The sequence below is a fragment of the Myiozetetes cayanensis genome, unplaced genomic scaffold, assembly GCF_022539395.1.
Source record: "Myiozetetes cayanensis isolate MyiCay16 unplaced genomic scaffold, myiCay2020 scf18, whole genome shotgun sequence".
Lineage (NCBI taxonomy): Eukaryota > Metazoa > Chordata > Aves > Passeriformes > Tyrannidae > Myiozetetes > Myiozetetes cayanensis.
In genome coordinates, this window is record NW_026087389.1 from 15817582 (window position 1) to 15834261 (window position 16680).

The 16680-nt window shown below is 41.3% G+C and overlaps 1 protein-coding gene across 2 annotated transcripts in view; it reads left to right on the forward strand.

Annotated features, from left to right (window-relative positions):
- Positions 1-16680, forward strand: part of PRKCD (protein kinase C delta) — a 59225-nt gene that overhangs the window by 18334 nt on the left and 24211 nt on the right. For both annotated transcript variants that reach the window (XM_050312757.1, XM_050312758.1), the window contains one exon: positions 13782-13916. In XM_050312757.1, coding sequence (XP_050168714.1) covers positions 13802-13916 — 115 coding nt within the window. In that variant the 5' untranslated portion in view covers positions 13782-13801. Of the gene's footprint in view, positions 1-13781; positions 13917-16680 lie in introns of those variants that run through there.

A 16680-nucleotide genomic window follows, 5' to 3' on the forward strand; every position in this document is an offset into this window, starting at 1 on the left:
TGTATCCCCAAATCCAGGCCATCAAGGTCTGTCCCATGGATGATTAATACATAGGTGAAAGCTTTCAACTAAAGGAATAATTTTAAAGTTCCTCTCCATCTTCCTCTCCCATCCTCTTTTTAGGCAAAGGGATGCAGTTCTCTAAACTCTGGACACTTTGGAGCTTTTCTGAGTTGTTTGTTCCACATCTACATCTCTTCTCTTTGCACTAAGGGTTGGCTTTTACTGACCTCTCTGCACAACGTTGTGGTCCAAAACATTCATTTCACCTCTTAGATACCTATGGGGAAACAACCCTGAGTTCTTCAGGAGCTCTGGTTATTTCTCTTTGGTGAGCTTTGGTCATATTTTGCATTGCACACACGGTTGGCCCTCAGTGTCATGTTTGAGTGTCTCTCCTGCTAGATGCTTAAGCATTATTTATGGAGTGTTTGTAAACTCACAGGCAGAGTGTCTGGGAGTGTTTGGTGTGTTCCCATGGAGCTGAGCTGTATTTTGACAGCTGGTTAATGCCACAAAACCTCCAGAGGTTACTGCTCTCTGTGTGCCATTCCTCCACCAGTTAGATGACTTGTGGTGGTTGTTCTGCAGACACAGCTGTGATTGACAATCTAGATTTTAAGATACAGCTTCTCTCTTGTGTCTGGTTTTTGTAGGATTAGTTCAACCCAAGTAATCTTGCTTTCATTTGTAAACACGGGCCATTTGTTCAAAATTAAGTTGGGAGCTGGTGTTGACAAATTCTGTTTCTAATATTACAGTTTGTGTCATCAGTCTTCATAATTAAAGCACTTTGTCAGGTACATATATATTGTTTTATTAGAGCAAACTAAGGAACAGAGAAGTTAAGGGATTTCTTGGGATCAGAGTGCATTCAAGATCAAATTCAAAGCAAAACAGCACAGTTCAGCTTGGGACCTTTTCTACATTCATGGTTACTAACACCTCTCCCTGTAGTAGCAGAAATCACCACTTGCTGCTGTTTAATCTAATCTCTCCTCATCCTTTTTTTATTTTTGGGTGTGAAATGAGGTTTCAGTCATCGTTTGTAGTGTGTCCAATGAATATTGAAACCTGAAAGAATGCTGTTGTTTCTTATTTGAGAGTTATGTTCATCTACCCTTCAGCTCTTCAACAGGCTGTCCTTTTGGTTGAGTCCAACATCCCACTTGTTGCAGGGCCCTTGAAAGGAAAAACTTTTGGGGAAAAATAAGTCAATTATTCTTATAATTTTATAAATACATATCTCAAAGGTGAGTAGACAGTCTACAGACTCACTGAGATGTCCCTTGGATATTAAGTTTGGTGATTTTGTTTCAGATTGGAAAAAGGACTTTGAAAGAGAGCTTTAATAAGTGTGATGCTTTAATAAGTATTTGGAATGGCAGATTACCTGGCTGTGCAGTTCTGAGCTGTGCACTTACTCAGCACTCTTGGTCCTTGGTTTGTGAGTAATTGAGGAAGCTGGGAGTTTCCACGAGAATGACTCATATCAAGGAGGAATCCTAAGAGCCTTCTCCCCTGTCTGCTCCTGGAAGCAAATTAATTACCGTGCATGCGTAATGCATCTTCCCAAAATTACAGGAAGACAGATTCCCCTTGCTGTGGGGGACAGGATGAAAAGTTCTGAGTTCAGTAATGCATTGCCTCAGAAGTGGGTAGAATTGCTCTTAGGAACCTGTAACTGGCCATCCTGACACCTTGCTTAAAGTACAATATTGACTCTTCCTGTTGATTGTTTTTGAAAGAAATAGTAAAACTTTTAAGACTTTGGAGTATAATCCTTAGATATGATGATGTCTTGCTACTGTTAGACAAGCCTGTCTCTAACCATTCGGTCATATTCACTTTCTAGTAGGTAGGTGGTGACAATAAAAGGGAACAGAGGCATGGTAGAGGTCAGCAGTAAATGTGTCACAAGCCTGAACCTTATTCTTTTGACTCTCTCATTCCAAGATCATAAATGCAATGCTGTGTTCCACTGGACTCCTCACAAGTGCCTGGGATCACTGTTTCTTTGTGTAGCTCATGTAACTGCACTAGAAGATGCTGGAAACATTTTAACTGTCTTTTCAAGTCGCTCCTGTAAATTGTTTAGAGAATCCCACCAATTTCTGTTTGGGGAACAGAAATTAATGTTTCCATTGTATAGCACACTGAAAGTTTATTCTGAATTAAGCAAGACAGGCAAAATATTTACCGACAAGAAAAACCAAACTGAGCAGTGTTTTCTCTTCTGTAGGCAGAGTTTATTGTACTTGCTTGTCCTAAATTTCAACATGGTGTTGGAAGTTACAAACAGTGACTGTGGAAACAGCTCTACCCCAGTACTGTTTGAGTCTCCTGAAGTGCTTTTGTATTATGCAATAATGCAGATTAATGCTTAAAACGCTTCTACTTTCATTTTGTGTTCAGAGATTTAAAGTAAAACTCAAGGACATCTCAGATCTACTTTCAAGGTGGCTGAAGAATATTTCTTGGGCAGTGTCTACACTGTGCATAATTGCTCCAGAACAGTACTAAATACTTGGAGTATTTGTTACTTGCCATATCTGAGTCTTTCAGAGGCAGCAACAAGGGAAAATTTAACAAAGTCTGAAATGACTAGAGATTTAAACTCTTCTACCTCAGGCCCTCAGATCTTTGGGTGTATCATATGTATTTGCACATCTCACCAGATACAGTTTCTCAGTGCACATCTTAGATGAACAGAGGGCACTGGCAGCTGCAAGAGAATCATGAGGTTCTTTTCTCCTTTGACATCTCGGGTGAATTTTAAGTGCTGACTTTTATAATTCTTACGTTTTCTGTCAGATAGAAGTTTCACAGCTTTATTTTCAGAAGCAGATTTGGTTTTAAAGCAGTTAAGAAAACACTAGTGCTCTACTTGCAAAACTGCATCTTGGACAAGGAGGTATATTACAGGAGCATAAAATTTATATTTACCAGACTACTTTCTAATTAAGGCTCTTCACAATGCAAGTAGATACATTTTTCAGTATAGCTGTACTTCAGGTCTGAGTAAATTTTTTTTTTCTTTTTAATAGTCCCACAGAGGCAGAATGGGGTCGTCTATTAAAGGCTGGAAATGCAGCTCTTTCCCACAGAGTTGAAATTCATTGGACCAAAGTTGATTTAACTTCTGTTTACTCAGTACTGGAGACTCTCAAATTATCCAAGATGTGGACTAACTTTTCATAAGAAGTGGGTTATGGGCATCTATTTACCTCTTCCTATTTGTGTGAATTGCCTCTCAGTGTTGGTCACAGAATATGTCTGTGGGTTCAGCAGTAATTGCTAACATGGAAAAAGCTGTATTAGAACAGGATTTATGTACATAAACTGCTGTAGTGGAAGCAAATATCCAGACCAGTGGGGGAAAAACCAGCATCCTGTGGCCTGGGGAGTGCTGAGTTCTGTAAACCATGAGGAAGAAAGGAATTTTTTGGGCTAACTTGTGCTGGGGATGTGGCTTGTTGTAAATACCAGGAGAGCTCCTTGCCAGCACTCAGTCCTTGCTCATTTGAGCTGTGTGGATGTGTGAGACAGAGGACATGGCACTGCTGGAAGTGAAAGGTATTTCAGGTGCACAAAATACCAGGGTAATTATAATTCAGCAAGCTGTGATTAGGCAAGCTGCATAGTAAACAGCATGAAAGAGCCTCTTGGCATTCAAAGAGGGAAAGAATCAAAGAGTGTGGATAGCACTGATACACAGAGGAAAGATCTGGAGGCAGGACTGGGCAGACTATTAAGGGTAGATCTACTCAAACAAGTTACACCATGTGGAAAGAGAATTTCCCACTCAGCTGCCTGGGGACATGCAGTCTTTCCATGCTGAGAGTTAAGAAAGGGATCTTCTGTAACTGGAAGTGGGAAACTTTGCATTTGGAACTACAGGGAGCATTTTCCTGTGGGCTTCGCTCCTGTACTTGCAGTCTGTTCCCTTCCTGTCCCCTTTAAAGCTGGGATTGCACTGGAAAGACTGGGAAGAGCTTTGTGCCCGAGGTGTGTGCTCTTGCCTTGGGAGAACTGGAGTTAACAGCTGTTTGGTTTTCCTCTTGAGTTTTTCTGTGCCAGTAGCAGCCATGCACCTTCCTTTTAAACTGAATGACCTAACAGCAATGACTTCTCCTAATGATGTGCTTCCCAACCAGGACAGGATACTCAAGGTACTATTCAATGCTAGCAGCTTGTGATTTTGAAAAATTGCTATCAAAATTGTTGTAAAAAGAAAAGCGCTTTGATGGCAGAAGAAATATGTGCAGCAAAAGTCAGAAATAATTGGAAGATGCAGGGAAAATGACCAAGACTTTAACTCATTTATCCATTTAGCGATGGAGAAAGTGAGAGGCCATAATGAGCCAGGAAAGCTTGTCTGTAGGAAAGTCATTGAACACTCTGTTGCTTCCATGGATTAACTGGAACACAAGAGTACAGCTGTAATCAAAGAGTTTGTGTTCAGTTACTTTTTGGGTAATCTAAAGGTACCCTGGCAAGTTCGTTGCATATGTTTTCCTGAAAATATTTTTTTGGGACAAATAGTGAAGTTTTGTCTTGTTTAGCAGCGTTTTCATTAGTGCAATCACAACAATAAAGTAACAAAACAGATGCTGACTCACAGTGTTGCAAAGTGAAGTTCTTGGGTATTGGTTTATATTACCCTGTGTGGGGGGTGTTTTGCATATGAAAACCAAATGTCTCATTTTTAAATGATTCTCCAATTTCTTATGTTTTTGACAGTCTAAGCCTGAACTTTGAAATTACACCAGGAGCAAATGCTGTTTTAATTAAAAATGAATTTTGGTTATGTTTCTTTTTTTCCAATTTCTCCTTATCAATCCTTGTGGCCATTCATTATTTAGCATCATCCTGTACAACCCTCAGTGGATCTCAGTTGTGCTTATTTTCTCTCTTTGTTTCAAAAGTGAGAGATGCTTTCACAGGTAGTGATGCGTGTAACTATCTATGAATTCACTGTTTATCTTCAGTTAATGAACCATAGAAAAAGTCTTGATGAAGTTGACTTATATCAGTTATTTACCTTTCTCTTACGGGTTTTGGCCTTCACATTCCTGGTAATGAAAAACAAACAAGACAAACAAACAAAAGGATAAAAGGATGATTTCTACCTACCCTGAGAAGCCTTTAAGTACCGAAAAGGAGCATCATGCTCAGGAAGTCAGATTTGACCTATGTTAAAATAATAGAATGTTTTGGGTTGGAAAGGACTTTAAATGTCCTCTAGCTCCAACCCCCTTGCCATGGACAGAGATCACCTTCCAGGTTGCTCCAAGTCCTGTCCAACCTGGCCTTGGACACTTCCAGGGATGGGACATCCACAGCTTCTCTGTGTAACCTGTGCCAGGGCCTCCCCACCCTCACAGGGAAGAATTTCTTCTGTGTATCCAACCTGAATATCCCCTCTTTCAGTGTGAACCCACTGCTCCTTGTCCTATCACTTGCAGTCCCTTCTCCAGCTTCCCTGTAGGGCCCCTTCACATACTGGAAGGTGCTGTGAGGTCTCCACACAACCTTCTCTTCTCCAGCTCTCTGAGCCTGAGGTGTCTGACTGAAGTGACTGAGCACGTTTGTGGTTCCCCAGGGTCAAACAGCATCGCAAAAAACCAAACCAAACAACCCCAGGAATGCCAGATGGAGTCAGGAGGGTGGACTGGATCTACTCCTACAACTTGATACACAGTTAATGAGCAAAAATTTTAGTTGGAAAGCCTCGATCGAAAGGCTTGGATGGATGGAATTGTGTTCCCTCTGATGGGGTTATCTGAGCAGCAGATTTCCAGCGTGTATGAATGATGATATAGTTCTCTCAGCTAATGAATATTCTAGTTTTCCAGATACTTGGAGGATTAGGTCATGGTGCTGGCAGTAGTATAAATTTCTGGCTTAGAGGCTTGTGCTCTTTGAGAGGCACTTAGACTGCATAATCTGCTGATGTTTTCAAAAGTGCAAAGTAAAATTATTTTCTTACTGGAATGTTTTAGAAGGCATTTTTTTTATATTTCTGTTGAATGTCCAGTTTATCTATTTTCATTTTTTTGCCTCTTCATGGTTTATATAGAGACATTAACCCAGTACATTTAAAATAAGACACATTACAAATCTCTCTTTTTTTCTTAAGCTGTGATTACCATACTGTCTTTATGACATTTAGCTTTTTCAGTGTGAAGAGAATTCAGTGGAAAATATAAAATAAAAAAAAGACAAAAACCCAACACAAGAACCCGCACAAAACCCCTCTAGGATTTTGAAGAAAAATGCAGTGTTTTCTGTTAGGTTTGCTAATATGTTGTTGGCATTTTCTATTATTCTTTCTGGGAAATATATTCTCAATTTCTGGGAAGCTTATAATTGAGAAGAAAATTGTGGAATTCTAGAAGTGTTTGTGTTGGAAGGGACCTTATAAAGATCATCAAGTTCCAAGCCCCCTCCCGTGGGTAGGGACACCTTCCACCAGACCAGGTTGCTCAGAGCTCTGTCCAGCCTGACCTTGGACACTTCCAGGGACGGGGCAGCCACAGCTTCTCTGGGTAACCTGTGCCAGGGCCTCCCCACCCTCTTCCTAATCTCCAACCTAACCTTGCCCTCTGTCAGTGGGAAGCCAATCCCCTTTGTCCTGTCACTCCAGACCCTTGTCCAAGTCCCTCTCCAGCTCTCTTGGAGCCTCTTTAGGTACTGAAAGGCTGGAAAACATTATAATGAATCCTAGATAAAAAGGTGGAGGATGAGCTTGCTGTGTAACTCCTCTGTTAAAGGATATTACTGGAATATGCCTGAATGTGGATCCCTGTCCTTTTGATTACGGTGGTACCTAAGCAGTTACTGTACAAAATATTGCATTTTCTTTGGCTCTTCTCCTCTGATTTGGTACTTCTGAAAGCTGTGAGTAGCTCAGCTTACCTAGTGTAGTGATTATTAAGAGCAAAGCTTTTGCAGGATGGCTTGCTGCCTTTGGAGAGCTCGTATTCATGTGATAAACTTGATGTACAGTTTTGCAATTTAGTCATGCTGACTAAATACTGGCAAATTTCCTGGCCATTGTTGAGGAAGTGGGAGCTGAGAGCTGGTCAGGGGCTCAGACTCAGCAGACTTCCAGTGCCCTCCTTAGGAACAAAGAGTATGGCTTGGCTATGAGGTGTATTGTTGTAGTGGAATAGAGGTGTAGCTTTCACCTAATAGGTTTTTTCAACCTCACTCAGAAGGGATTGTGTTATTTAATTGCAGAAAAAAACCACCTCAACCTCTACTTAACTCCCCATGTCAAAGAGAAAAAAAAAGGCATCCTAATTATGCTTAAATCATGCATGGATAGAGAAAAACCACAGTTTGCCTCCTATCTAAGGATTTTGGACATTCTCCCACTTCATAGTGTAATTTGATATTAATTAATACTTCACTTACCTAAAGGTCCATAAGGATCTGGCCAGCCAGCCCTGTTGTATTAAGCCTTCATGTTGTTGCAGCTGCTTTTTAACAAATGATATCACTTGCGCTATCAGAAATAATTAACAAAGTCTTTGGGCTCCAGACAGTGTTTCCTCTCTTGGATGTTTTTAATGTTGGATATTTGGGTTTGAAGTTTATGAAGAGGATTCATTTGTACTTTTGTTTCAAGCTTGATTTTTGCAATGGTGACAAACAGCAGCTCACAGTATTATCATTATTATCATGTTTAGTCCTGTGTGTTCACAGAGAAAGGAGAACTCGGGACTTTAAAAAAAATAAATACTTTAATGGCTATTTCTTATGCACTCCTAAAGAAAAAACATCTGACAGTACTTCCCCCTTCTCCCCACCAAGCAGTGGTTGTGGAATATTGGAAAAGCCAACTGTGTTGCTCCAAATGTTCTTTTTCCCCTTCTGAAAAAAAAAAAAAGGGACGTTCAGTGTAAAATGCTTTTTTTATCTTGCAGCATATGCTGTGTGACAGCCTGTCCTGCTGCCTACTTCAGAGTCTCAAATTTCCTCAACTTACTGATCTTTTAGTGTAAAACTCAGATTTGTCTCCCTCAATGCACCTGAAACCACTTTTAAGGACAGTCAACTGTTGTTGCTGAGCTGGTTGTATGTTATCCTGTGATCAAATAAAAACCCCCACAAAATCAGGTCTGCTTTAGCTCTCTCCTGCCTGCAATCTGCTTTCCCCTCGAGCTTCCTGGGAGTTTGCACTACCAGGATTGAAAGAATTGGCCTGTTCAAATAAAGGCTTCTGGAGCTCGTATTTTGGAAATGTTTCTCGTTGTAATGATAAGGGAAAGTATCAGTAATTTCTTTCGGCCTTGAGAGTGTTGGGGCAATACCAGCAATTCAGACAGCAGCCACAAAACTGGGCAGTTTGGGGACTGCTGAATATGCAACAAAAGTGTGGAAACTTGGAGTTATCTGTGCTGCTGGACAAGTGGGATGAAACCAAGGAACTTCTCTTGCTGCATGGCTTATCTAGATGGATTCTTCTCCAGACTGTTGCAACACAGTGACAGATTTTATTATGTAATTGTTTCTGTTTCTGGCCTTGGCCTAACCCAACAAAAGCAGAAGTATCTGAAAGAAAATACTTGGGGGAGGGAGGGAAGGAAATGGTAACTACATTTTTTCCAAGTTAGGCTTAGGACTTGTATTACTTGAGAGAGAAAAAAAAAAAAAGAGATGAAGTAAACTCCAAAACTTGCACAATTTACACTAGAATTTAGTGTAAAGAATTGTCATTTTGAAATTATGAACCAAAAAGAAATCATTTGCAGTAAGTTTAACAGCAAGTAAGTTGAATTTTGGTGTTAAAATTTTTAGAATTTTCACTGTTTAAGAAATGTTACTGTGGAAACTGTAGTTGATTGGATTGTTTTAAAGCTGCTCTTTTCATCCTTGACTTCCTGAAGATAACTGCACTTTTAAAAAATATTACCTAATGGATATATTTTGCTTTCATAACTGCATAGTCCTACAATTCTAATTTTAAGGTTTATTTTAATTTTGTTTGTAAAATATTCTCCATAAGGTAGTTTATTAAAACTGTTGCTGAGAAGCTTCATTACCATTCTGGAATGCCATAGACAGATTAGTCCAGTTAATAACTGGAGTAAATTAAACCATTCACAGGAGACTGTTGCACTTTAATGGCTAAACCTAAACAAAAGCATGAGTGATGCTGCTGCAAGGACAATACTTTCTGGAGAACCCTCTTTTTCTTGCAGGGACCTCCATGCACCAGGTGAGTTAAGCCCTGTTTTGTAGAGAGCACTTTTCAAGTCCTTCTGTGGAATTTAAACTTTCAAAGCAGCACCTACAGATAATGTGTTTTTGCCATCTCTGGCAGCTGTGAGTGTTCAGCATCATGATGTGCAGTGATCTGAGGTTGGATATGTTTTCCAGGGTTTACTTGGGTAGCAGTAGTGCCTGGGGAAGTCCAGCTGGTGAAGAATGCTGCCATGGATCTTTTTGACACAGTTGATAACAGCAAATATAATAAGCTTGTTTTAAACTGATGTCATTTTTAGATTGACTTCTACCTACAGAGCATCAAGTAGAGACCAGGGATTTTAACAGAACCTGCTAAAAGTCTCTGTAGACTAATCATAGATGTGCAGTGTAGACAGTGTAGACTCATTGTTACTCCAGTTCAGTGAATTATCCTGCAGGACAAGTATTGTTTTTCTCTCTTGGATCATCAACTGAAAGAAGACATGTGAAGGGAGTGTGGGTTGGCACACCTGGGAACAATAAAAACACTGTGTGCACGGGTGAAGGATGATAATCACTCTTCCAACATCACTATTTGCAGTCTTTTTTGTATTATTGCCATGAAAGTAGCATCATCACCTTTGTAGGCTGTAGAGAAAGAGGAAGGATGACTTTGTGCTTGTTTTTGGAAGTGCTGTGGGGGCAGTAAGTTGGGCAGTAAATCATTGCTGTCTTTCTTGAGCACCTTGTCCATTGTCAGAATGGAGGACAGGAAACCCTTGTGGAAAAAAAGGGTACCTGCAAGTTGGAAATAATCTATCCTTTTGCATCTTAAAAATATTACTGCTGCCTGTTTTCAGGGAAGAACACCAACTGGTCAGCCATATGAGGTGCTGCCTACCAGTGCTGGTGTTTCCCAAAGCAGTTGTGTGGCCTTGGAAGCAGCCTCAGAGGGAGCTAAGCAGGCATTCCATGCCAGCCAGAGCAGTTCTGTGAGACAGCATGGAAAAGCCATGATGTGTGTGCAGCTTTATATCTGTTTGCAAAACGTTTTACAGACTCCTGCAAAGAAATCAGAGGCACAAATCAGCAGGGGAGCTTTCTCGGTTGTCTTTCTCTTGGATATACGGTCCATATCAATGATGGAACAGTCCATGCTCTGCTTGTGCCCATTAGTTTTTTCGTCTCTTCAGTGCTCTGTTGTCAACCAGTATCAGCATTTCCTCCAGATGATCCACTGTTTTTCCTGCAGATGATCCACTGCTTTGATGTTACTTCCCGCTTTGTGTAACAGTAACAACCGTGTCTTTGTTTCTGAGTCGCCTTAGAGCTGGTTTGCCCTCTCTGTTTATAACAAGGCAGAATTACAGCAACAAAGGAACCCTGGCAAGTGCTGCCTTGGGTTACAGAGCAAGTCCCTGATTGCTGCTGGGCACTACTGAAGGGAGAGAAATTACAGAATTTACCCCTTGTCCCTTCAGTCTGCGTGGAGAAGAATTTTAATCTAATGCGAATCTTGAGCTAACAAATCTTGATAAAATTCTCCTTGGAATATTTAAGATTTTAATTTGCTTTGAAGATGCCTTTAAAACTGTGTGTTACATCCGTGTGAAAACTGAGCATTTGTTCATCCAGCAGATGTTGACATTTGATAATGTGAAGATGTTTCCATTTTCCCCCCTCCCTGTGTAGCTGATAGTAACACTGTTGGTTTCCTTTCCATATTAAATAGTAGAAAGCTCTCAATTTTAGAGCTGCATGGAAAGCACTGTGGATTTGATAGAATCTATCCCAGAATGCAGAACATTGGTTAGAGTTTGCAATAGAGCAGATCAGGGATCCTTGATAAAATGAACATTGTGCTGGACAGCATCCCATGGTGTGCTCTGAACCAGTGTGGCCACCACCATGTACCTCATATAGAGTAATGTTACTGGAAGATTTTTCCCTTATTTTTTTTTTTTCAGATAGCATGTGGCTTTGAAACTGTTTGAGATACCAAACCTGTCATTTGGAATAGCAGTGCTCTTGGAGCTCGGGTCTCAGTTTTTCCACCATTTGGTTTGGATAAAATCTGGCCCTTTAGGGAAAACAGTTTGGCTTTAATATCTCATAGCTGCAATGCAGATTGTATGAGTAGATTGTAAAATCTCCCTTGATTCATAGCTGGTGTTTTATAGCAGTTTCAGTTCCTGACAGTTCTTAAAACAAGAGTCAGTGCTTGTGCTGTCACATCTGTGACAGTCATGGAGACGAGAGAGGGACTCTTGTCTAAAGTGCAACAAGCAAAGCTTATGTATTTGCTTTCAATGTTTTTGCTTTTCAAATGTGAGAACACTTTTGGATGAGTGTATTCAGCAGGGATTTTGAGAAGCTTGGTTGAATTAAAATGAATCTCTTTCACCGAGTTTCGCTGCCAAAAACAGTTTTAGTGGGGTATGTTTTTGTTTACAGCAGTGCAGCTGATACTTGTCAGCTATCTCACTGTGCATCTTAGCGTAGACAAGGGCTGGAAAATATATCTGAGGAGCAAATTCAAACCCTCCTTTCTTGCTTAACCTCCCTCTGTCACTGTAGAGTCTATGACATATAGTAAGAATTTGCATGCAGACATTTAAGATCTCAACCTCTGTGAAAAAAGCATAATTTGTAAGAGTAGAGAAACTTGGTGAGAACAGGTAGCTGTTTGTTTTCTCCTAACTGCTCAGTTGCTTGTGTGTAGCATTTCTGAGAGAGAAACGAGCATTTGAGATGCACTGAAGCTGAGTACAGTGAATACAACAAATACTCATATTCAAAACTATGAAGCAGAGTTGAAAATGTGGCCTTCACATGTATTTGGCCATCAAAAATGAGAAAGGTTGTGGGATTACTCAAAATGCATATGCATTGTACCTGTTCCTATTGTATCTTAATCTGGAGTTAAAGAACTAAGTTGCAAACCCTTGTATTCTGTTTCAGGACTAACGTTGGTTTGAGTCAGAGGGGCTGAGTGAACTCAGTGTAATTGTTAGTTTAGCTTTGTCAGTGTTTTCCAATTTTTTGTTAGTATAGTCCCAGACTTACTGGAAACTGTGACTTCTAGCTGGGCTGTCCCTTCCAGCCAGAATTATCCTGCAATCCTGTGATCCTGTCAAATAAACTTTCCAGTGGGAGCTACACGCTGACCTACCCAGCCTGTCGCTACCTATGGCCCGATCGGATCTCAGAGCTGCTTCCCAGAGGTGAACAGGGATGAAATCTGGCTTCTTGTACATCCATGTTGAGTAGTAATGACATGTGATTTGGTGCTGGCTGTTCACTTGGGGGTAGTTCTGAACACACTGAGCATGAGGCCCTTTGAGCAGCTGGAATATGTTCCTCATTACAGCTCTTGATGAGCATTATGCTTATGTTGCGCTTGTGAAAGTGAGCTATCAGATGGTGTTTGTTAATTTTTACAAAAGCTGTCTATTTTTCTTTCTTTGTGAGATCATCTCAATCTCCAGTCTCATCAAACAGTGCCCCGAGCTGCAATAACCAGCAGATTAATGTGGGAGGGTTGGTGCTTTATTGTGAGTCTGGGTGACCGTCTGCCTGAACGTGAATTACGGTCCTGGCTTTCAGTTCTTCAGGGGGATGAGCAGTGGTGCCAAGTAATCCTAAACCTGTTTTCTAACTCTGTCTTACAGAAAAGAAAGTGGAGAAGCAGTCAGTTAATAAAAACTAGCTCAATAAATGTTGGTCATAAAAGTTTTCCATTTATTATAAATGGTCTCCGCATGGGGAGAGTGTGTGATGTGCAAATGCTGGTTTGCTGCAAAGAGTCTTCATTTCAGTCTTTTATCTAAATAACTGTATGGGCCTTAAGAGATAGAAGAGGAATGTTAATTGTTTCTCAGGTCGATGTCTGTACATTAAAAAAATGCTGGCATGGGCAGGATTGCTTGAAGTGCTCTTCCCAGAGCTGCCTGACTGAGCTGGTTAACAATCTACCGTCAAAAGGCCGGCTCAGCCCAGTTTCAAGTCTGTATTTTTTTTTCGCCGTCTCTTCCTGTTACCTTGTTAACTCTTTTCTCCTAATCCCTCCTTCTCTGATTGTACTAGCATTGCCTTGCTATCAAATGACTGTTTTCTCTTACCTTTTGAATAAGTAATTTTTGCTTCACAAAACAATATTGACAACTGTTGCTGAAGGTGCTGTGAGTTGTAAACTGAAATTGCTCTAAGTTCAGAAGCTCTTTAGAATGAGGGAAGACTGTAGTGAAACACTTGTTTGCTGACTGAGAAATTGCAGGTGTTTTTAATTTTGGTGATTCCTGACACATTAAAACAGGAGACACAGTGGTGCCGGTGCTTTTTCTGTCTCTCCCTCTTCTCTTTGCCTGGTATGTGCAGGTAAGGAGGCTCACGGTTGGATCACCAGCTCTGGATGCTTCCAAGGCATGAGTACACTGCCACCTGAAAGCAATGCTTGAATAGGAGCCATGTGATTGTAGCCTCAATAGAAGCTCTGGTGGCTGCTGGGAAATGTGTGTCACTCTCTTACAAGTCTCAGACCAGGTCTCTTATTGTATGATTTTTCTTTCTTTCTTTCCACTTAGGTTGTGCATCGCTGTGAGCAATGGCCCCCTTTTTACGGATATCCTTCAACTCCTTTGAGCTGGGGCCTGTGCAGAATCAAGGAGAACAGATACAGCCTTTCTGTGCTATCAAGATGAAGGAAGCATTGACTACAGGTGAGGTTACAGACAGGGATGCTTTCCTGAATATGTGTTTTTGAGAAATACTCCTTAGTCTGTGAATGGTAGTGAGTCCTGCTGTTCTTGTCATGCCAAGCACGACAAGAACAAGCTCATCATGAGCTTTTTCTTCAGAATGGGAGCAATAACAATGGGTTTTGTCTCTACCCCCACCTTGAAACAAGACTTCTTTATTAATGCTTTCTTGTCCTGTGGCCAGAGAGCTCAGCACTTGGTAGGGTGATGTCTAAGATTTCTAATTTCTTACTTCAACACCACCACACAACTATTCACAAAATATGTGGGGAAGCAGGTGAAAAGTCACCTTGGCACGGTTAGGGTGAGTTATGAATTTTGCATGACTAAGATTTGCAAATGTTTAATAAAGCAATGTCCTCTCCAGCTCTGCAAGTGCCAGACATAATGGAGGCATTCTGGCAGAATTGTTTGCTTGAAGTGACTTGCACCCAAGGTTTTTATAGCACCTCCCTATTTACTCAGCCTTCAAAGACCTCATCTTTACAGACACTGGTCCAAAGGCTCATAATATTTTGTGACATTTGGCTGGAATACACGACTGTAGCCAAACAGGATATGAGGGGATTGCTGGTTTGGGTTAGACTGAGCAGTTTAATCCTGCAGTATGGCTCTAGGGCTTCACAAAACATCAAAGAATGCAGGAAAGGATGAATTTTCTTCTTCCTCACAGTGTGATTGGTCTTTCCCCTTATTTCTGAGGGTAAAAGCTGCATTTAAACTTTAAATACGAGGCATGGTACCCTTTCCAAAAAGTGTTGTCATCAAGCAAATGTATTCAGCTCCAAAGAAGCAGTTTCCTGGTCTGTTGCGAGAACCTCTGAAGAAATGGTGTTGAAGGTATTGCAGCTGCCAAAATGTGTGGAGAGGTGAAAGTGATCTAAATAAATCCACCAATTTTTTTTTTTTTTTTTTAACCCAGCCATTTGCTTTTAAAAAGTAGAGTTGTGCCAACATTTCCCCTCTTTGCTTCCATGTGTCTTTGAGGCACTAAGAAATGGGGGAGGAGAAGGCAGTGAACCTTGGAGAAGTAACTGATTGGGGTAATCAGGAAAACAATGTGATGCTTCTGTTGTCAGTTTGACAAGATCTGGGATAGCTTTTTGTTGGACTTGCCTGCTGAAACGTGATCAAGGAAAAGCTTACTATTATTGTATAGGAAGAAGGAAATCATATTGCCTAATGATTAGGCATTAAGCCAATTTGCAAACACGTGACATGTTTTGGAGCCAGTAGTATTAACAGAGAAGCAAAGGAGGCCTAAACACAGGAGGGGTGGGAACAGTGTTCTTAAAGGCTGTTCTTTGCTGAACACTTAACTGTTCATTTGCAGGCAGGCAGTGTGATCAGTGACAGATTTTGATTAGTATGATTTTAATTGCAAAAGCAGCACGGCCAGGCTGGAGGTTGTTGCCAGTAATTCAGATGCCTTCTTTGTGTTTTTCTGTAGGGCAAAAATTTATATAGTGACTGATCAAAGCAGATCTTAATTGGGACATGGGAATATAGAGAGTCCTGTGAACAGACTGAAATAGTTCTCTCCCCATCTAAGAATCTTACAAAGACTATTACCAACTCTTCTACAAACTACTGCTGTTCCTGCAAACCCTCAATTATTGTCAAAGGTTCTACAAATAAGTGCAATTTCTCCTGTTCTCAAGGCTGCCTCTGAAGTGTGCCTTTTTGATGAAGGGGTCTGGCTTTAGCAACCAAAAAAGTAGGCCAGTGTAAAAGCCTTGCTGTGCAGAGAGCCTGCTTTTAATCTCCCCTTGCCTTCATTGTGCATCTCTAAATTCTGTTTTGTTTGAGCTCTCCCTGTGTATTTTCACCATAAACAGGGAGGTGATTGTCCCCCTGCTCTGGGCACTGGTGAGGCTGCACCTCAAATCCTGGGTTCAGTTTTGGATCCCTCACAAGAAGAAAGACATCGAGGTGCTGGAGCAAGTCTAGAGAAGGGCAGCAGGGCTGGGGAAGGGCCTGGAGCACAAGTCCTGTGAGGAGCAGCTGAGGGAACTTGTGGGGCTCAGCCTGGAGAAAAGGAGGGAACCTTCTTGCTCTCTGTAACTCCCTGACAGGAGGTTGTGGCCAGATGTGGCCCAAGTAACAAGTGACAGGACAAGAAGAAATGGCCTCAAGTTGTGCCATAGAGCTTTAGATTGGATATCAGGGCAAATGTCTTCACCAAAAGGGTTGTCAAGCACTGGAACAGCTTGTCCAGGGAAGCAATGGAATCACCATCCCTGGAGGGATTTAAACAGACGGGCACATGTGGCACTTGGGGACATGGGTTAGTGGTGACCTGGGCAGTGCTGGGGTAGTGATTGGGCTTGATGATCTTAACACTCTTTTTCAGTCTTAACCATTCTATGATTCTGTGATAACATTTTCACATTTTTCCGTAGTGTGGGGCTCTGGAAGTAAGTTTGCACTATGAAGGATTTGAGGTTTTTCTGTCTGCAGAGTTTCCCAAATTCAAGAGAAGAAGCTTTTGACTGAGGAGAGGAGGAATGCTTTGCAAGTTTGCTTTGCAATGGAGGAGGTCCTCAGGTGGCCATTTCTAAGCATTTGGGAATGTCCTTTGGCAGGCAGCTCAGGTCTGCTGTCCAAGCTGTGATTCGCAGTGCTGCTGTTGGCAGGAATTCCCTAATAAAGCAGTACAAGGACACAGTTCCCTGCTCTCGTTTGCAGAGCTCAGCACAACTGAGTGGAGTTGTCCAGTGAGCTG